Source organism: Humulus lupulus, chromosome 5, assembly GCF_963169125.1.
Source record: "Humulus lupulus chromosome 5, drHumLupu1.1, whole genome shotgun sequence".
Lineage (NCBI taxonomy): Eukaryota > Viridiplantae > Streptophyta > Magnoliopsida > Rosales > Cannabaceae > Humulus > Humulus lupulus.
The window spans coordinates 242,227,100-242,249,583 of NC_084797.1; the positions used below are offsets into that span (position 1 = coordinate 242,227,100).

Here is a 22,484-nt window from a genome sequence, read left to right on the forward strand (position 1 = left end):
TTATTCAAATTAACTAATTATAATTTGAAACTTGATTTAATTTTTATTTATTTATATTGACACCAATTTATCAATATTAATAAATTTACCCAAATATTCTCTTTTATTCTCTAAATCTCATATCTCTATAAATTTTCCAAAATTGACCTAGTCAACTTTAAAAAAAATCCTAATTGATAATTAAATCAATTAATTGAGACATTCTAGATGATTTACTCAAAGGTGATGCAGGGACCATGGATCCATGAAATCAAGCTCCAATAAGTTACCGTGAATTTATTTACGAATAATTTCACTACCTTATTAATTCCTCGTGACTCCACTATAGACTTGGAATTGAACTCTTGAATTCATAGAACGTATTTTCCAAAGCATAAATACGTTATCCATTGTTATAACCATTACAGTTAGTCAATCCTCTATCAATGACTTACTAACAAGCTGGGTGAAAATTACCGCTTTACCCCTCATCAGTATTTTATCCTTAACTCCCACTAAGTTCCTTATAAATGATATTTCCGTGAACTTAATCACAGAAATGAGATCTCAATCATTTAACCTTTTGAACAAAGCAATTAAGGAAATCATCTTTTCACTTCTCATACAGAAGTTATAGATTTCATATCTATGAATAATACTCCCACTCAATTTCATTACTAAATCTCCAAGATGTAAGTATGGGCTAGACCGTAGGGTAAGCTGGTAACGAACAAGTCAAAAGATTTAAATAATATAATTAGCAGAATATTATCACTCAGAATTAAGATCGACTTAACCTATGGTCAACGTTGTGATATTGATTAGATTCGATAACAACGATACTTATTTATCAATCAATAATCAATATCGGTCCTAGTCCGATGTAACCAAATACATCCGATCATATCTACTTGGTCAATGCCTTGGACAAGACATCACACTCCTAATGTGTAAGTAGATCATATCGTAGATTTCCTAATCAGTGAAAATCCAATGCACTGATCTAATCTAGGACTTGTTCTTTTGAACATATAATTACAACTATAATCCACTGTGACCTAGTCACCATAATTGTAACTATCCATATGTTCAGGATTTTATGAATGTTTGTATTAATTGAATAAACATGTAATAAAACAAGCGAACAATGCAATTGAATAAACAAAATGATTTCTACTTCTTTTATTGATAATAATAACGTGTTACATAAGAAAAATGGTTTTATTAAGGGCATAAAACCCAACATATTTATCATGAGGAAGGTTATGTTGGTGACTAATCATCATGCACCTATCCTGTTTAAGCTAGTGAAATGATCACTTATTTATCATGAGGAAGGTTATGTTGGTGACTAATCATCATGCACCTATCCTATTTAAGCTAGTGAAAGGATCACTTATTTATAAAGGGAACGGATCTCACCTTAGTGACTTATACCACTGTCACTCTTTATTTCAGGGCTATTAGCCCGGTATGGTTACCGAAACCACCAATGTTAAATCACTTATCTGATTGAGATTGACTTGATAGTCATTCACTCAGGAGGGTAGGATTTCTTATCCTGGATACCCGTCATTACGTGGATTTGTTTGCCTGCCTGATTAGGGCTATATCTGCTAGGCGTGTGCCTTATGATTTGATGACATGTTATTACTATTCATGAGCATATTGAGTTTTCTTGCTGGGCTTCGGCTCACGGGTGCTATGTGGTGCAGGTAAAGGCAAAAGAAAGCTGGACCATCCTTGAGTTGGAGAGCTTAGGTGATGACATGTACATATGCAGCTGCTCGACAACCGCACAGCCGAGGGTTGAAAGAGGAACTAGGGTTAAACCCTGTTTTGCCGCTTAGATCGGCCTGTTGTAAATATTTTCTTGTAATAGACCCTGAAATTATATTTTCGAAATCCCAATGTATATACTAAACGTTCTAATGAAACGTTACATCTTAACCAAAATTTGTAATCCCAAAACCGCTAATCATACTTAATTACATGATTTTGGCCAAGTGACTCGATTAGCAAGTTTAGCACTGGTTATAAGGCACACTGTAATGGTCCCTGGAGTTTGGGGCGTTACATCAGAACAATGCATCATCATTAATCCTTCAGAACATTGGGGATTTAATCAAAATGAATCATAACAGTATACCTCAAAGGAAACCAACCGACAATATGAAACTCAAAGCCACCAAACCACCGAGCCAACAATCTGAAACTCAGAAAGACATAGCCAAGTGTATCAAAAATTTCATACCACCTGAGCAAGCAAACCGATAACAATCTCAATATGGTGCCCCTGTCAAAACCGAATAACAATCTCAATATATGGTGCCACTGTCAAAACTGAATAACAATCACAACTAGGATAAAACAAAACAAAGGATAAAAACTATTCATTTAAACACAATTTAAACAAAACCATACCCATAGAAAAAATTGAAACCAGGAAGTCGTTTCAGGGGCTGAGACGGAGATTCAAAGATTTAGAGAAGGGAGTCAGTGATTCAAAGATGGAGGCGGCAATAGGGGCTAAGACAACTTGACAATGGAGGCAAATATTTAGATTTGGAGGCAGTGGCAGTAGCTAAGAGTACTCATCGGAGGGAGGCGGCAACCACTTTTCTGGGTTTCACAGAATGAAGACTGAAGAAACACAAATCAAGGAAGCACCAACTCGATTGAACAGAGAGATGATCCAGAGAGATTGTAGTAGAGGATGTAGGATTACAAAATTAAGGGATTAAGCCAAGTGAGGAGTAGCAACAGTAGATGGCAGATCGAGCATCTCCTATGGAATAGAGGAGAGATGAGAGTGCTGCTGAAGAGAAAAGACAAGAGGGTTAGGGCTAGAGAATGAAGAGATGTGCGGCGTGAGGATAGTGTTAGAGAGATAGATGTATTAGGTTTATAAATTATAAACCTTAAATAAAAAAAATTAAATATTAATTTTTTTTAAATAAATAAATAATATTATTAGTGCCACATGTACATCCACATGTATCTCTCATTTGACATGTCAGTTTATTTAATACACCTCAGCAAACACATCACCACTTAAAAATTATATGTAAAATTTATGTTAAAACTGAAGGGAAAAATAAGCGGTAGTGATAAAAAATTTCCCTCCAAACTTATTCGTAGGTAAACTCATTACCTACCAATACTAATGGTAGGTAATGATGTTTTTTATATCCTTGCGCCATATCTATAAGAATTACCTACTAATAATCGGTTACAATAAATAAGCGTTGGTAAAAGATATCTTTAGCTACCAATAAATATATGTAGGTAACAAATATGTAGTTAAATGTCAGATTTGTTGTAGTGGAGAATCATCAGGGTACTAAAAATTAAATATCAACATTAATTCGTGTTTGTATTTGTAGTACTTACTTGACTTTCTTATATCATATTTATCTATATAAATAGGGGTTCATCCTCATTGAAATAATACACAAGAATTTTACCTTCTCTTTACATCTCTATATTGTCCTGTCAATTTCTTTTCTTTATACTTTATATTTTAACATTCTTAATAGTTTCATAACAGTTTCTTCTTCTTTTTATCTTAAGCTTTTCTTTTAATTTGGTACAATGTATTTCCATTTATATCTATAAATTAATACATACCAAATTATTAAAATTAATTTTTAAAACAATTTTCGTATATTTATATTTTGTTATCTTACTCGCTTTTTATTAGTTTTAGTAGTAAAATTTACTTTCTTTTTTATTAAAAATTAGTATATATAAAATACCAAATTTAATTAAAGAATTAGAATTGGATAATATAAGAACTAATTTAATATTTTATTTTTCAACAAAAGTAGCACAAAAAATGTTAGAAAAGAATATATTGGTTGGTTGTTTGACTAGATTTCTGGGCTAGTGAATGAGCTAAAATAATGCAGGATTATTACGTTTGGGAAATTTTCCAAAATAACTATAAGTTATCTATTAAAAAAATTGATATGTACGGTATAAGAAATTATAAAAATATGGCGGTAAAACTAGTAGTTACAAAATTAATAACTAACAGTTACAAAAATACAGTTTTGAAATTTATTTATAGTTATAAAACTCAGTTATAAAATGTTATAGATGGTTTATTGGATGGGGAAAAAAGTTAGAATTCTAGATGATCTATGGATTCAAAGGCCAAAGGGTTTTAAGATCTTTGAAGAGCTTTTTCTACCCGTTGATCTTGGAATGGTGGATCTTAAGTTTTTTCGAGAATTAGTCATTCTTTGGCGGCCAACTAACAAACTCTCTTTCCTAGAATTGTTTTAGCTTCTAACATATGTTTCAGGTGAAGTGGTAGAAAGGAAATTGAAGATGCCCCGCATGTTGTGTGGTGGTACCTAACTATAAAGAAGTTTTGGAAAGCTAGCGGCTTCTTTAAATTTATGGAACAGGCAGGAAGTAATGATTGTCTTTTTTTTTTTTTTTTATTAGAGATGCATTCTGGCTAAATTATGAGCAATGGGGATTTGAGATGTTTGCTACTTTATCTTGGCAAGTTTGGTAATTTGATGAACGATTTATTACATGGGAAATCTATAGGCCAAGAATGAATGATGTACTTGCGTGGACTACAAAGTTTATTGCAGAGTATAGGAAGGTTAATATGAGAACAAAAGGTAGCAATGTAGCTACAGAAGATCGTTGGTGGCCACTAGCTGATGACAGGGTTGTACTTGTGGTCAATGTAGATGATGCACTTAATGGGAATGAAAATGCTTGTAGCACAACTGTTGTGGCAAGCTAGTGATGGCATAGGTAAAGTGAGATTCTCTCTTTGTAAGTGCATTAGGTGACCTCTCAATATGTGTTTTTTCTTTAAATTTCAAAAACACACAAGAATTCACATCTCAAAACTCTCAATCTATTAGCAGTGGAGCTTTACACTATTTAGATCCGATTGCCTCGTTGCAATTAGTATGTTGAACGGGAAATTCCCTATTAGAGGGGATTTGGATATGCTCATTAAGGAGATCATCAAGATTAACATAATTAATGGGCTACTGTTGTTGTTTTTTTGGCTTCCATCTTGCATCAAGATCAACCAATTCATTAATTAGCTCTTTTCTTCGTTAAGTGTTCTTTAAGGAGTAAAGCTTCAGCTTGTTGAAAAGATGGGTTTCCATGAGTGGTCCATTATGTTCTTTCTTCAGATTGGTCTCTTTCTTCTAAGGGGAAAAAAAAGCAAAGCCAGATCTCGTATAATTTCTTTTGGGCATATGTTTTGGTATTTTTGTTTATTATTGACTTTGGTTTGTTTTAAAGGGACCTAATAAAACAAAATACCTTGCACTTCCAACAAGTTAGGAATTTCTGACAAAGTTTCACTGCCATGATTTCAATTGGATGCCAAAGTTTCACTTCCAACAAGGACCTTGTACTTGATAACTCAGGCAGTGCGAAAGAACCAATCAACACAACAATTCATGGCATATGACTTTTTTCTTTTCAAAATTATATTAAAAACAGATATTAATTTATTGGGTTTATATTTTTTTTTAGATTTTGTGTTTTAATAAATTATTTTTTGGACCCTATGTTTATGGTTAAAATAGAATTCTAAACTCAATTTTGATAAACAAAAAATTGAATATAACAATACAGTTTTTAAGTAGAATGATTTTATTTTTGTTCTAAATTGTTAGTTTGGTAAATTATTTATAATTTTAGTTGAGAAAACATTGACCAAAATCGGATTTAAGATTCTATTTTAACTATTTTACAAAACATAAAATCGAAAAAATAATTTGTCAAACAGATAATGGACAAAACACATAATACAAAAAAGAATACACCCTAATTTATTTTTGTGTACGCACTATTCACGTGATAAATTTTCATTAGATCATCATATTAACCTCTCATAGCTTTTCTTAGGTAATAATATCTACCCATATTAAAAAAAAACTTATATACACAATAAAGTTTGCTCAATTATAGCATGGTGTGATGTGTAAAATGATATCATTCCCCAGTCGAAAACTACAGTTAACAACGTACAACTCAACTATCACGTGTGGTCAAGATTGACTAAGGCAGTTTGCAAACGTGGAATGCTTTCATCATATGTTGAGTTTATTATGTATAAATAAAAACTATATATATATATATATATCAGTCCTTAAGAGAAAAAGAAAACATTATTATATATCCCAGGTGGAGAGAAATAAGGATATTTTAAAATTTAGCTTAGAAGAAAAGAATGGTTACTCCAATTCCAAACCATGTGAAGGAGCTGTGGAAAGAATGGAACGTTAGGGCAATCATCCTGTTCAGCCTCGCATTACAGACATTTCTGATTGTGGCCGCTCCCCTCAGAAAACGCACCTCCAGAAAACTCGTCATTTTCTTACTCTGGACGGCTTATTTGCTTGCTGATTGGGCGGCAAGCTTCGCTGTCGGCCACATTTCCAGCAAACAAAATGACGACTCCAGCGGTGGCTCTAAAGCCAAAGCAGACGATATCATACAAGCGTTTTGGGCGCCATTTCTTCTTCTTCACCTTGGTGGCCCCGACACCATAACCGCCTTTGCTCTCGAGGACAATGAGCTCTGGCTCCGACACTTGTTGGGTCTCGTAACTCAGGTTAGTATCTGATTTCCAATAACATAATCTGTCTGTCTGTCTCATCAAGTTTAGTAAGAATAATTTCATATAAAGAAAAAGTTGGTTGGATTATTTAATAAAGACTAGTTACAATTATCTCAAATGATAATTAGTCAAAAGGTAAAAGTTGGTCGTGTTTAATTAATATAGGATTTATATACATGTATTTTTTCACATTGTTTGGACCCTGTGTTTTGATAAATTATATTTTAGTTCATATATTTTGTAAAATAGTTAAAATAGAACCCTAAATTTGTTTTTAGTCAATATATTCTCAATTAAAATCACAAATAATTTACCAAACTAACAATTCAGAACAAAAATAAAATCATTATGCTTAAAAATTGTGTTGTTATATTCAATTTTTTCTTTATCAAAATTGAGTTTAGGGTTCTAATTTAACTATTTTACAAAATACAGGATCCAAAAAATAATTTATCAAAACACAAAATCAAAACAGGTAATGGGAAAAAACACGGGCTGCAGGCAAGTATAAACCCATTAATATATAACTCAAACAGATCATGTAAAAACAGCTAAAATCATAATAAAAAAATCATCTCCCTTATTTTTTTAATGTTTTTAATGAAGTGTCTAAAGTATATAAGTGTACACAATTTATAATAGCATTTGCATTTGCATTTTATCTAAAAGTAGTATTAATTTGGCTTCTAGCAACTTCAAATTATAGGTTCTTGCCACTGCTTATGTCTTCATCCAAACTGTCCCGGGAAACGACCTATGGATATCGACGGTCCTGATGTTCTTCGGCGGAATCATCAAGTACGCCGAGCGAACTCGCGCTCTCTACCTAGCGAGCTTAAACAAATTCCGGGAATCTCTGCTCCAAAAACCCGACGCGGGCCCGAACTACGCTAAGCTCATGGAGGAGTTCTCGTCAAAGAAAGATGCTAGGCTTCCGACGAAGATCCAGATGATCCCCGAGCCCGACGTGGAATCGAAAGCCTTCAGCAAAGACGTGAAAGAAGGTGACCTAACAGAGATCGACATCGTTAATTACGCCAATCATTACTTCAGGATCTTCAAAGGTCTAATTGTCGACTCCATCTTCAGCTTCCGAGAGCGCGACGAAAGCCGTGAGTTTTTCATGAATAGGACGGCAGTAGACGCCTTCAGGGTCATGGAGGTTGAGCTCAACTTAATCTACGAAGTGCTGTACACCAAGATCGAAGTGGTTCATAATAGAATGGGCTACGTATTCCGTTTCTTGTCGCTCGCTTCTACCGTGGCCACTCTTGGACTCTTCTACATTGTCGACAAAGACGATTTCAAGCCGTTTGATGTCAGAACTACTTACACTTTGCTTCTCGGGGCCATTTGTCTGGACGCTATAGCTCTTTTAAATCTCGTATGTTCTGATTGGACTGTCATTGGAATGCAGAAGTACCCGACAATAAGACAGTCGTGTCTGTCGAAAGTATTTGAATGCTTTCTCTATCTGCAGAGGCCAAAATGGCATAACAGGGAGAACAATTGGGTTACATGGAAACTAAGAGCGGCGCTATTTCGGCGGTGGTCGGACGCGATATCGGGTTACAATTTCATAACTTATAATCTAAGAGGATGTCCAGACATTGACGGCAGCGATCAGCCTGATCATCAAAGTGTTTGGAAATCCGTACGTGACAAAATATATTTTGTTGTCAAGTGTTTTAAAAAGCTCATCAACAAAATCATTGACCAGTTGGGTGCGACAACCCTTATAGATGAACTAAAGTACGGCATTAGATACAGAATGAATAAGCCTCTATGGAATTTCATCTTTACGGAGTTACAAGAGAAGGCAGAGGATGCTGATGATCCGGAAATTGCCAAAAGAATCTGCGAAGCAAGAGGCTCTTATGTTCTTCTTGAAAGTACGAAATTCAAAGACGACAAAATTAAGGAGATAATTCCTTATATCGATGATGTCACTTATGATCAGAGCCTTCTGTTATGGCACATTGCTACGGAATTATGTTACCAAGATGATGTACGAAAGGACAAGGACAAGGACGAAGAAAGTAAGAAATACAAAATTCTTGATCCCAAGGATGAAGAGTATGGTGAACCATACCAATTCAGTAAAGTACTTTCAGATTACATGCTTTATCTCTTGGTGCTGCAACCGACTATGATGTCGGCGGTTGCCGGAATCGGACAAATTAGGTTCCGGGACACAAGTGAGGAGGCAAAGAAGTTCTTCGTCCGGAGAGGAAAAGGGAAGGGGAAAGAGCAAGAGGCGTGCGAGGCCATTCTTGGGGTTGACACGAATGTTGAACCTGTGACGGTGAAGGGGGACAGGAGTAAGTCTGTTTTGTTCGATGCTTGTATCTTGGCCAAAAAACTTGGTAAGTTTGAGGACGATGAGAAGTGGAAAATCGTGAGCAGTGTTTGGGTGGAGATGTTGTCGTATGCGGCCAGTCATTGTCGTCCGGAAAGTCATGCCCAGCAAGTGAGTAAAGGTGGGGAACTTATTACTTTTGTTTGGTTGCTCATGTCTCATTTCGGGTTGGGAGATCAGTTTCAGATTAAGGAGGGTCATGCCAGAGCAAAGCTCATCGTCGAAAAGTAGCTTAAATTAATTAAGTGAAGAAACACCATAATATTCTTATAGATATGTATGATTTTATTCTGGGTTATTTGCTCCTTTTTTTTTTTTCTTAATTGTTGTGGAATTTTTTTATATTTCTATGTATTGGAGAGTTTCCATGAATCATTTTTTTTTGGTTAAATAATACACAAATCAAATACATGGACAAAAATCTTCGGTCACATGTATTCCTGCCATATAAATGTCCACCTACGGCCAGGGGTGAGCATCTAAGCCACAAACCACCGACCGCACCGCATCACACTACACCGCAAACTGCGGTGTGAAAAATAGAATGGTTTGGTATGATTTGTATCTAAGCTAAACCGTACGGTGTAGTGTGCGGTTTGGCAGTGTGAAATTTAGGTTTGCACCACACCGCACCGCATACTTACAAATATGTTAAAAAAAATTAAACTTATATATATACTATATTTTAGTAACTCAATCTAAAACTAGGAGCCCACTTAAATTAGGGTATAACCTCATTCTCTACACATCATACACGATAACAACTCATTCCTCTCTCATCTCATTTGCGCCTCCTCCCTATCACCTCTCTATCTCACACATATTTTTTAACACACTTACACCGTGGAAAACCATCCAAACCACACCGCAAAAAATGGTTTGGTTTGGTCGGTTTGGTGCAACGAAATCACACCGGACGGTGTGTTCTAGCTACTACACCGCACTTGTGGCGTGGTGTATTAAAAAGTGTTCAAACCGCCCAAACCACACCGTGCACACTCCTATGATATCGCCCAATAACTCATAAGCGGTCGCAGTAGTAATCAGGCTATGTCGTATCCACGGAGAGGTAAAATACAAAATTAAAAGAAAGATTAGTAAATTAAAAATAATAAACTTTGGGAAAATGTAAATTTGAAAAATAATATAAACATTAAATGAATAAAATCGAGGAATTAGAATCAGAAAGAAAGTATGGAAGGCATAAGTTTCATTCATACAAACATATATATATTTTAATAAAATTGATTCATTCTACTCAACTATAATTCTACACCATTAATTATAGTTGGATAATATATATAATAAAGCTCACCTTAAAATATGTTCTTTAATTAAATTATACTAACTTTTAATTTTAAAAACCTATCATATTATATACTTTAGAGCGACAAAATACTAATGGCAGAATGCAGTAAAAAGCATATAATATAACAAAGATTCTAAATTAAATTAAAAACCTAAATTACATAAGAAAAGCATGACTAGACTTATGTAAAAGATAATAATAAATTTAGAATAAAAATTAGAAGAAAATAAATTTAATTGTAACAAATATATAGAAATGAATAACAAAATAAAGAATCAATATATTAAAATTATAATGTTAAACATGAACTCCACTCTAGCCTTTCCTCAAGAGAATTTAGCCTAAAATAGGCATTATTTTCACTCACAAAAATGTAAAAGAAAAATAAGAAAAATAAGTGTTTTTCTCTCCAATACTCTCTACTCTCACTTCATAATCTGATCCCTCTTAACTCCATTTGGTCGTCTATTTATAGTGTAAATAGGACTAAAAACGTGTAGAACCGTGTACAAAATAGTGGGAAAAATGGCTGCAAAATAGGTGCAAAGTGGGAAAAGTGGTGTTCAGTCGTGGGAGACAAAGACTGACGACAGGGACAGGTGGCGAAATTCGGTTGGCTCGTCAGGTGGCAACTGTCAGCGTGGCAGCGCGTCAGATGGCAGGAAGCTTGGCTCGGCTCGGTTCGGCTGGCGCCAGGCTGCTGGTGGGACGGCTCGGCTCGCGTGGCTTGGCTGGTCGAATGAAGGGCTGCCAAGTGGCAGCGTGGGGAGCAGATTTTGCTTGGGTTTGAGCTCCATTTTGGGCCATTTCATCTTCAAAAATGTCATTTTCTTCATGATTTCTTCAATTTTAATTCTTTCTTTCTCCTTTCTTTTTCTTTGTGTCAAAAATATATTTTATTTCCTGAAAATTAAACACAAATTAAATTTAAATTAATATTTTCAAATATAAAATATATGACAATAAATCCATGAAAATATTAATTAAAACTTAATTAATTTTACACTTTAAGATTAATAAAATGATATTTTTAAGCACTAATCACAACCCCCAACCAGCTTATTGCTAGTCTCTAGCAATTCAAGCGAAATGATAAATGTCAACATGATATATTTACGGTCAAAAATTATTATAAAAATAACTTAAGTATTAACACAAAATGTTAGTAACAAGTCAGCAAAAGTTATCAAAATTACTTCGAATAAATCTAGAGTTGTGAGTGTGTGCACCAAACTTGAACCTTCTTACCGCAAACCATAGCACATAAAGCCTTCGAAATTATGCCAAGTAAAAGTCTCAACTCCATTAACCTCCCATGTAATTGAAAGTATTTAAAGTTTAAGGGTTTCACTCATGGAGTTGGAAAAGAAGTAAGCACTCATCACATGTGTATATATTTAGGACAATCTCTTAAATAATTATTGAAACGAAGATAGGAAATAAACTATTTGGACAACCACCATAAAGAGTACCACAAACCAGTTTTTCGGGATTTTAAGTTAAATAGACAATCTGTACATTTATTCTAAGAGCCATAAAATAAAACATGAAATTAATAAACACACATTTTTTTTTTTGGACACAAGAGACAACATAATTGAAAATGATAGAAATATTGCTCTTGTGTCTTTCTCCCTTTTTTCTAATTTTTTTTTCTTTTTTTTCATTTTCTTTTTCATGAACAACATAATAAAAGGCTCTCTAATAAGATTTGTCTATAGAAAATATTATCCCTAAAACATCATCCATTCATACCACAATACCTTGTCCAAATAATTATAATCATTTCTAAGAATCAATAAAAATTTGTTATTTTATTTTTGTATTAGATTCAATAAAAGATAATATAGTCATTAATTAAATATTTTATCATTTTTTTTAATATATATGTTTAATAAATAGATGTATAAATTTACATTTATTAGTAATTTTTTTAATCCTCTTTTTATATTAATTCTGACTTTATCGTGACACACATAAACTACACAAAAACAAAATTACTTACGTTTTTCCATGATATGTGCACCCAAACATTACACACAGTGACATGTCACTACTTTTTAAAACAGTGGGTCCCAGTTTTAATAAATTTGATTGGCTAGGCTAAACTGTCACATCACTATGTGTAATTTTTAGGTATATATTTTGGGTGCACATATCGTTACTCTTAATCTAATGTTTACTTCAAATTTTGAGTTAGTATTCTATTTTAAGGATTTTTTTTTTTGTTTTATTATGTTAATGTATTTATTAGGGTTTTATTAATTATTTATTAAAAAACTCTTATCAAAACAAAAACAGATTTAATACTCAAAACTTTTAGTTAGTCTTCCATTTTAAGGATCATCATATTTACTTTTTTTTTTTTTTGCTATATTAGGGTTCGATTGATGTTTTATTAAATTAAAATTAAAAATCTAAATATAGAAATTGAATAGTGTCTAAGAATGTGATTGTAGTTACAAGTGAGTGATCATTTACTCTACCAGATTTGTTCTCTTTGCATTTTTTTTATACTTATTTTGTCATGTGATAATAATAAAAACAATAAAAGTATGTAAATTATATGAAATATCATAACTAAGTTTTTTGACACATGATGATGATACCAATAGGAAAACTGAATTTAAACAAGTGATCTGGCATCATTAACAATAGTAATAAGGTTTTATGCATGGGGAATTTTGAATGGAAAAACTAATTGGGATTTTAGTCCCACATTGGTTGCAAGAGATTTTTCTCTTGGCCTATATAAGGTTTCATAGGCCTTGTAGTTTAATCACATCAAATTCTTTTTTAAGGTATATAATCATAATTAAATTATATTTATATTATGGTTTTAGTTATATGTTGTATATTCTTAATGTGGTAGAGTTCGGACATATTTAGTTCGGCGAAATAATTGAGTTACTTGTCGTTCTTCGTTGTATCTTAAAAGATAGACGTTGAAACCTCTTGGAGGCGATGAATTTGTTTTAAGGAAACTGTGTATTCAGAGGCCTCAATTTTTATTTTGTTCATTATAATTATTGTCTAAATTAATTATAATTGTGATTTATATTATAATTATTTATATTGTGTTATTTATAATTATAATATTTATGTATTGTTAATTTAGTAGATATAAATATTGTATTTATCATATTGCGTTAATTCAAGTATTATATACGTTATATTTTTCCAACAATCTTAAAACAGACTTCTCGTTTAAATATAATATTTGAATATTAGATATATTTTATATTATTATAATATTTAATATATCTATTAGCGATATTTCTATATTGAAGGATATTGTTATTGCGAAAAGTTCGTTTTGAACTTAAATCTCACTAGAGAAGTTCTGGGAACTGAATATTTTCAAAGAAACTAGACTGCTGAGGCAGGGGTTAGACCTTTCTAGTATTCTTTAGAAATTATCTAGTAGAGATATTTGAGGCTGGATAAATACTCAATAGAAATATTCTACGAGAGGCTAGACCACGAATGATTGGGTTTTTGACCCTTCCAGGCTAACCTAAGAATTTTCTTTAAGTTTGATCCAAGTGAACCCGTATAATTTTTTGTTCTCAGGAAAATAACATTATTGGTTTTGTGATTTCAGACAAAATGACAACTGAAGCAAACCAAAATAGCGGGAATAATGAGGTGTCAGCTGAGACCCTAGTTCAGGCAATTGAAGCTCATACCCAAACGGTTCCGGCCTCAGTTAATACGAGTCATCCTTTGAGCTTTGGGGAAAGACCTGATAAATCCAATGGACATAATTTCAAAAGGTGGCAGCAAAAGATGTTGTTCTATTTGACCACCATGAATCTTGCGCAATTCGTTACTGATAACGAACAAAAGCTGAAAGAAAATAAGGATGATATCCAAGTCATTAATGTTGTTAATGATTGGATCAAATCTGATTTTCTATGTCGTAACTATGTTATGAATGGTCTAGAAAATTCTTTGTATGAAGTTTATTCTACAAAAAAGACGGCTAAAGAACTGTGGGAGTCTTTAGACCGAAAATATAGAACTGAGGATGCTGGCACAAAGAAATTTGTGGTTGGGCGATTCCTTGACTATAAAATGGTAGATTCCAAGACTGTGATTAGTCAAGCTCAGAAATTCCAATTAATCTTACATGACATTTCCTCTGAAGGAATGATCTTGAGTGTGACCTTCCAAGTTGCTGCTTTGATTGAAAAACTACCCCTTGCATGGAAGGATTTCAAGAGCAACCATGCAACGGCTATATAAGGTAGCTCTTGAACTCCTTCCATGCAAGGGGTAGTTTTTCAATCAAAGCAGCAATTTGGAAAGTTTCACTCAAGATCATTCCCTCAGAGGAAATGTCATGTAAGATTAATTGGAATTCCTGAACTTGACTAATCACAGTCTTGGAATCTACCATTTTATAGTCAAGGAATCGCCCAACCACAAATTTCTTTGTGCCAGCATCCTCAGTTCAATATTTTCGATCTAAAGACTCCCACAGTTCTTTAGCCGTCTTCTTTGTAGAATAAACTTCATACAAAGAATTTTCTAGACCATTCATAACATAGTTACGACATACAAAATCAGATTTAGTCCAATCATTAACAACATTAATGAGTTGGATATCATCCTCATTTTCTTTCAGCTTTTGTTCGTTATCAGTAACGAATCGTGCAAGATTCATGGTGGTCAGATAGAACAACATCTTTTGCTACCACCTTTTGAAATTTTGTCCATTGAATTTATTAGGTCTTTCCCCAAAGCTCAAAGGATGGCTTGTATTAACCGAGGCCAGAACCGTTTGGGTATGAGCTTAAATTGCCTGATCTGGGGTCTCAGCTGACACCTCATTATTCCCGCTATTTTGGTTTGCTTTAGTTGTCATTTTGTCTGAAATCACAAAACCAATAATGTTATTTTCCTGACAACGGAAAATTATATGGGTTCGCTTAGATCAAACTTAAAGAAAATTCTAAGGTTAGCCTGGAATGCTCAAAAACCCAACCATTTGTGGTCTAGCCTCTCGTAGAATATTTCTATTGAGTATTTATCCAGCCCCAAATATCTCTACTAGATAATTTCCAAAGAATACTAAGAGGATCTAGCCCATGCCTCAACAGACTAGTTTCTTTGAAAATATTCAGTTCCCAGAACTTCTCTAGTGAGATTTAAGTTCAAAACGAATTTTTCGCAATAACAATATCTTTCAATATATAGATATAGAAATATCACTAATAGATATATTAAACATTATAATAATATAAAATATATCTAACATTCAAATATTATATTTAAACGAGAAATTTGTTTTTAAGATTGTTAGAAAAATATAACGTATATAATACTTGAATAAACATAATATGATAAATACAATATTTATATCTACTAAATTAAAGACACATAAATATTATAATTATAAATAACACAATATAAATAACTATAATACAAATAGCAATTATAATTAATTTAGACAATAATTATAATGAACAAAATAAAAGCTGAGGCCTGTGTAATACACAGTGTCCTTAAAACAGAGTCACCGCCTCCAAGAGGTTTTGACGTCTATCTCCCAAGAGAACGACAAGTAACTCAATTACTTCGCTGAACCAAATATGCTCAAACTCTACCACATTAAAAATATACAACATATAACTAAAACCATAATATAAATATAATTTAATTATGATTATATACTGTTAACCGAGATTTTCGGCAACTATCTTAAAGAAGGATATTTACTGATTATAAATAAGAGAATAGAGGATCGACACAAGATTTTTACGTGGTTGGGGCGTTAACTAGCCTTAGTCCACGAGTCTGTATATAAGTCTGTATTAGAGCTAGAATAAGCTTTTATAATGGAGTTGTTTAACTGTATTTGAGCAGAGTTTCTGCCTTCTCTCCCCTCTCTACGTTGCATTACAACTTATATTTATAGAATGAGGGGGACATCAGGTTTGGGCCGGGCCTGACCCGGGCCCATTTGGAATATGTGTACAGGGGGCCTTCCTAGTAGAGGCCCGAGCTAAAAAGATATATAGTACATCAAACCCAAACCAGCTCAGGCCCAATTAGTTACCCTGAGATGCAAGCATTCTCCCGACAAAACGGCACTTTGGCTCTGACCACTTCGAATCACGAGGCAGATTCAGGGGACAAGACCGGTCAGAGTACTTGGCTGCGCAGTCCTGACACGCTAGCAGACAATCCCAAGGAGACCCTTTCTGCAGGTGAAAAGTGGGGGGACAAGACCCACGCGAAATGAGGCGGCTTCAGTGTCCTGGACGCCTGGCCCACAGCCTGGGGATGAAGCGGTCCAGGTTCGTTTACCTTGGGCCCGCTGCGTTTACTTCGGGCCCGGACCATTCTGGGCCTGGGAGCGGGACGCGATGGTCCGGGGCACTCCGGACAGTGCTGGGACCGTTCGAGCCGAATCATGAACCCGGAGGTACTTCCCGGACCCTTCTACACAGGCTCAGTCCGTAGTCCGCGGACTAGGCCCAAATAACGAACCGGTCCCTCTGACCGTGGGCCGGGGCGAGGGCCCAAAACCCTGAGAGGAAATGGGGATAACATTTACTCCCCAAGCCTTCATCCCGGTTAGCCGGGTGGAGGGTTGCACCACCCTCGCGGTTCTTGCCAAGTTGCCTCCACAATTTCTGCCAGGGCCAGGAGGCTCGCGGGAAGGCAGTGGCTGGGCCAGGTTACCCAGCCCGGACCATTTGGGTACCCCAGGGGACGTTTACCCTTGGCCTGCTTCAAGAATAGCGACACGTGTCGCCATGTGATTGTTGCGAGGGCCTCGAAGAGTCGCCTAGGCCTCTTAAAGTCTGCTAGGCCTGGGCTAGGGTGTCAGCGCACGTCACGAGGCATCCCATCCGCACGGGGAGAGTCATCATTGATTTCCTTGGAAAGGGGCGGACCGTAGGATGGGGCGTCCTTTGAAATCCACCACTCCTGGACCGTCGGATTGGAGGTGTCGAGGATCCAGACCACAAAAGAGCTCATAAATGTCCTCTGCGCGATCCTCGGCCGTCGAATGAAGAGGCATCTGACCGTTGGATCGGGGGCCAGTATTTGAGGGCTGATATAAAGACTCAGACCACAGGCATTCGGCATTTTTCCATTTCCGACCCAACTTAAGAGAAAGAAAAACCAGAACGCTCGTAGAGCTTTGCATGTCCAACCTCGCCGACGAAATACTTCGCCGTTTACTAGTTCTGCGCCACCGCTTGTTTCCCAGGGCCTCAACTTTCGTTCTGCAACCTGACGGCGCTTCTCGGACTTGCCCCGCCGACGAACTGCTGCACCGGCTGTGCCACTTCAAGAACGAGGTTCTGCCGTCCTTACGATCGGACAACCGTCAGCTTCAGCCGTCGCACCACACAGTAAGTATTTTCTGATTCTGTTGTCAATTTTGTGAACCTAGGCTCTCTAGACGCATGCACCTAGGCTCCGTGCTTTAGAATTTGCTAGGAAGGCTGCCCGGTTTGGGCGGCACCGTTTCGGATGATCCCTGGACAAGGGATGGACCGTAGTAGCCTTTCCTCCCGATCAGGGTCCCGGGGCTTTTCGGGGTCCCGGGCCTGATCCGTCGGGGCTCCGAGCAGTCCTTAGGAGACTCCCTGTACCTCGACCGACTCTATTGGGTTCAGGTACTGACTTCTTGGCCTTTCTTTCTTTGTTCCCAGATCGTCACTCATGGCCACGGGCGTCACACTTCACTCCGAAGAGGAGGTTAATAGGGCCCCTGTAGTCACTCCCGGCTCCAAGACGCCCAAAGGCAACAGGTGGGAGATGGACGTAACGCCCAACCTGTTCCGGAACTACCGGATGATGCAGCTCCTGGAGACGAGGCTAGGCATCGAATCGACTCCGGGCCTATTTCACAATCGTATGGCTAGGTTAGAGGAGCGGGCGCATACGTCCGTGGATGGATTCGGGGCCTGGAGTGCCGGCCACATCAGCGCGGGAGCTACGCTCCCGCTTCATGACTACTTCGTGCGGTTCCTGACGTATGTGGGGATCGCACCATTCCAACTGCTGCCACAAGCATACCGTCTGCTTGCTGGGTGGAAGGTGTTCTGTGCCGCGAAAGAGATCGCGGATCCTACCCCGGCGGAAGTCTTGTACTTCTACAAGCTGGTGCCGCAGGTCAACGCCAAAGACAAGAGCCTGGACGGCTTTTACAGGCTGCAGCCGCGGAGTGGCTATCCGGCTCCTACCAGTACCTGGAAGCACCCCCGGATGTCAGGCATTACTGGTTTATGACATCCGGGTTCCTTATTGACGAGAATCCCACGCTGCTGCTAGACTTCCAGCGAGTGGGTAAGTACTTCCCCAGACCCTCTATTTCACTCCCCTTTCGTTTTCCATCTCTCATCGTATCTTCCGGGTCGCAGGTCCCTTCATCCAAACCCCTCTCACCGCCTTTCTCCTGGAAAGGAGGAGGTTCTACGCCAAGCTGGAAGAGCTTTTCGAAGATGCCCTACCAAACATTGGGACCCCCGGGGCTAGCGTATCGGGGCGAGGTAACTCCCCTTTAGTCTTAATTTATGCCCCTCAAGTTGGGGATTTAGCTAGGGATAGGCTAGAGCCGCCGGGCCCCGCGTTTGGGGCTGATGGGGAGATGAGGCCCTCGTCTCCCATCCCTGTAGGATCAGAAACCCTAATGTTCCTGTCCGGGTTCCTCCAGTACGGGGGGTTTCTAATCCCGGACGACGTAGGAGACCAGATACACTCATTTGCTTTAAGGGAATTGAGTCTCGCCCGGGGCCTAGACGAGGGTTTGTCCCGGGCTTATACTTTCTTCTTACTGTTGTGCTTTCCCGTTCGGCTTATCATACTAACTTTGTTTTTCTGTATTTTTGCAGAGGATTCCAACATGTCTGACCCGGCCAGCGAGATGAGGAGGCTCATCAAGGAAAGATCAGCCTTGAAGGCGGCCAGGAGGTCAAATGTCGTGGCCGGCGCGGAGCTCCCCCCAACCAGTGAAAAACACGGGACAACGCCCGGCCCAGGCGAGGCACTGGCCGTTGTACCATTCCGGGCCATGGAGCCGGCCGCAGACGGTCTCCCGGACCAGCCCCCGGTAATCGATTTGGAAGCGGGCGAAGCCACAAGCCGGAGCTCTGGGAAGAGAGGCCCCGGAGATGATGCCCGGGAGGGCAAACTCGGGAAGAGGCCTCGGACGACGTTGTCAGAGACAGCCGAGGAGTCACACGGGGAGAGCAGGCTAACCGCGAAGGAGATCCCTGCTCTGCCTGTCCTTCCCCTCCGCCCAACCCTTCTCGAGGAGGGGGAGTCCGCCCTGCGGGACGAGCAGTCCCGGTTGGTCAACCGGACCTGGGAGAGCGGCCGATGCTGGAGAGACGACGCTTACAAGGCCCTGATGATCCGTCACCAGGTCAAGTTTTCAGAGATCGTCCCGCCGAGTTCAGCGCTCCTCAGCCGATCGTAGATCAGCTAGCTGCTGAGGTGGGCTTCCGCCCCAAGCTGGGCCAGGACATTGCCCCCATGGCCGCTGATCTGCTCGATCAGGTCGGGAGCATTATGTCTAACCTCCAGCTGAAGAGGTATGCCACGATAGCCAATCCGGACGGGCTGTTCATTTCTCAGGCTCTCCGCCACCAGGCTACCCCGGTAATTTTCAACTCATGTCCTTCAGTCATTCGTTGGTGGTGACTCTTTTTTCTAACTTTCGTTTGTTCCAGGTTGCCTTGTTATCTCAAAGGAGTGCCGATTTGATGGCCGAGCTTGCCCTCAAGATGGAGACGGCCAGGCTGGAATTAGAGGCGGCCGAGAACCAGAGGGAGATCGTCAAGGAAAATCTCAGCAAGGAAACGGCCCGCCTCCAAGAAGAGCTGGCCCGCGCGAAGGCGGAGCGCGAGGAAATTAGCCGTGCCAAGACCGGGGTGGAAAAGGAGTTGTCCCGAACGACGAAGGTTGCTGACGAAAGGGCGACTCTCTTGGAGACGGCTGCGGCACAGTCCGTCCAGGACAAGGAGGAGATCCGGGTCCTGAAAGCCCGTGTTCTTGAGCTGGGTGACTCCCTTCTTCAGGAGAAGGCGGCACACGACACCACCCGTCGGGAGAAGGAGGAGGCCGACAACTTAGTGGATGTCGCCTTTAAACAAGGACAAGAACATGAACCTCCTTATCTTCCCCGATCCCGACTCGAAGCGTGCCGAGTACGAGGCCAAGGAGAGGGAGGATGCGGACCTCCGGGCGGACGCGCTGTAGGCCTCGTTCTTTTTGTTAATTAGTTTAGCTTGTAATTTAATTTCAAACACTGCTTCTTCCTTTGGTTTTTTAAAAGGTTTCTCCTTTCACCATTCAGTAAGAAGTTGATGTCGCGACTAACTGATTACAGGGGGTTTTGTCCCGGTTCCAACGGCCGGGACTGAACCCAACGACTAGTCTTTGCTCTGTTCGGGGCCCTTGGGGCTTTGTTTAACCCGGAGTGTGCTTTCCCTGGAATTTTAGGTCCTGGGTTTGTTCCGGGGTTGACCAGGTGCTTCTGTGCTCCGAGGATCAACACGTCCGGGTCGGACGGACTTTATACCCCCGGACGGTGCTCGTCCGGGTGGGACCGGCCTTGGGCTCGGCTCCCTTTCATTTTTATATTCACGGACATCGTTCGTCCGGGGTGGGATCGGCCTTGGGCACGGTCCTCTTATTTTTATATTCCCGGGCATCGTTCGTCCGGGGTTGGACCGGCCTTGGGCTCGGTTCCCTTTATTTATACCCCCGGACGTCGTTCGTCCGGGGTGGAACCGGCCTTGGGCACGATCCTCTTATTTTTATACTCCCGGACGTCGTTCGTCCGGGGTGGGACCGGCCTTGGGCTCGGTTCCCTTTATTTATACCCCCGGACATCGTTCGTCCGGGGTGGGACCGGCCTTGGGCTCGGTTCCCTTTATTTATACCCCCGGACGTCGTTCGTCCGGGGTGGGACCGGCCTTGGGTTCGGTTCCCTTTATTTATACCCCCGGACGTCGTTCGTCCGGGGTGGGACCGGCCTTGGGCTTGGTCCTCTTATTTTTACCCCCGGACGTCGTTCGTCCGGGGTGGGACCGGCCTTGGGCTCGGTCCCCTTTATTTATACCCCCGGACGTCGTTCGTCCGGGGTGGGACCGGCCTTGGGCTCGGTCCTCTTATTTTTATACTCCCGGACATCGTTCGTCCGGGGTGGGACCGGCCTTGGGCTCGGTTCCCTTTATTTATACCCCCGGACGTCGTTCGTCCGGGGTGGGACCGGCCTTGGGCACGATCCTCTTATTTTTATACTCCCGGACGTCGTTCGTCCGGGGTGGGACCGGCCTTGGGCTCGGTTCCCTTTATTTTTATACTCCCGGACGTCGTTCGTCCGGGGTGGGACCGGCCTTGGGCTCGGTTCCCTTTATTTATACCCCCGGACGTCGTTCGTCCGGGGTGGGACCGGCCTTGGGCTCGGTTCCCTTTATTTTTATACTCCCGGACGTCGTTCGTCCGGGGTGGGACCGGCCTTGGGCTCGGTTCCCTTTATTTATACCCCCGGACGTCGTTCGTCCGGGGTGGGACCGGCCTTGGGCTCGGTCCTCTTATTTTTATACTCCTGGACATCGTTCGTCCGGGGTGGGACCGGCCTTGGGCTCGGTTCCCTTTATTTATACCCCCGGACATCGCTCGTCCGGGGTGGGACCGGCCTTGGGCTCTGTTCCCTTTATTTATACCCCCGGACGTCGTTCGTCCGGGGTGGGACCGGCCTTGGGCTCGGTTCCCTTTATTTATTTTTACGCCTGGGATGACACCCCCCGCAAGTGAGCAGAGACTGGTCTATGGTCACTTGAGATAATAGCCCTGAGGCACACATTTTCATGGAAATAATAGTCTTTTATGACGTTTTGCACCCGTCATTTTCATTGTTCTACAAAAGGGAATTAGCCCTGAGGCGTACATGTTATAGTGTAAACATTAAACTCGGACGAGCCCTTAGGCTACTGGTAGTATTTACGGAGGTGTTCTGCGTTCCAGGCTCGCGGAACCTCGGAGCCATCGAGCCGCTTCAAGCGGTACGTCCTGGGGCAGATCTCTTGCTAGATCTCATACGGCCCTTCCCAATTGGGGCCCAGAACCCCTACCCCCGGATCCTGAGTGGCCGGGAAGACCCTCCACAAGACCAGATCGCCGGTTTCGAACTTACGGCTCTTGACTCTGGAGTTGAAGTGCCGAGCGATCTTGCCCTGGTACATCTTTAA

At 39.9% G+C, this 22,484-nt stretch overlaps 1 protein-coding gene across 1 annotated transcript; it reads left to right on the top strand.

Moving 5' to 3' along the window:
- The first annotated feature begins 6,151 nt into the window (after positions 1-6,151).
- Positions 6,152-9,393, top strand: LOC133778615 (uncharacterized). Its single transcript, XM_062218600.1, has 2 exons — positions 6,152-6,586; positions 7,299-9,393. Exons 1-2 carry the CDS (start codon positions 6,203-6,205, stop codon positions 9,180-9,182), a joined length of 2,268 nt encoding a protein of 755 aa, XP_062074584.1. The 5' UTR covers positions 6,152-6,202; the 3' UTR covers positions 9,183-9,393.
- The last annotated feature ends 13,091 nt before the right edge of the window (positions 9,394-22,484 follow it).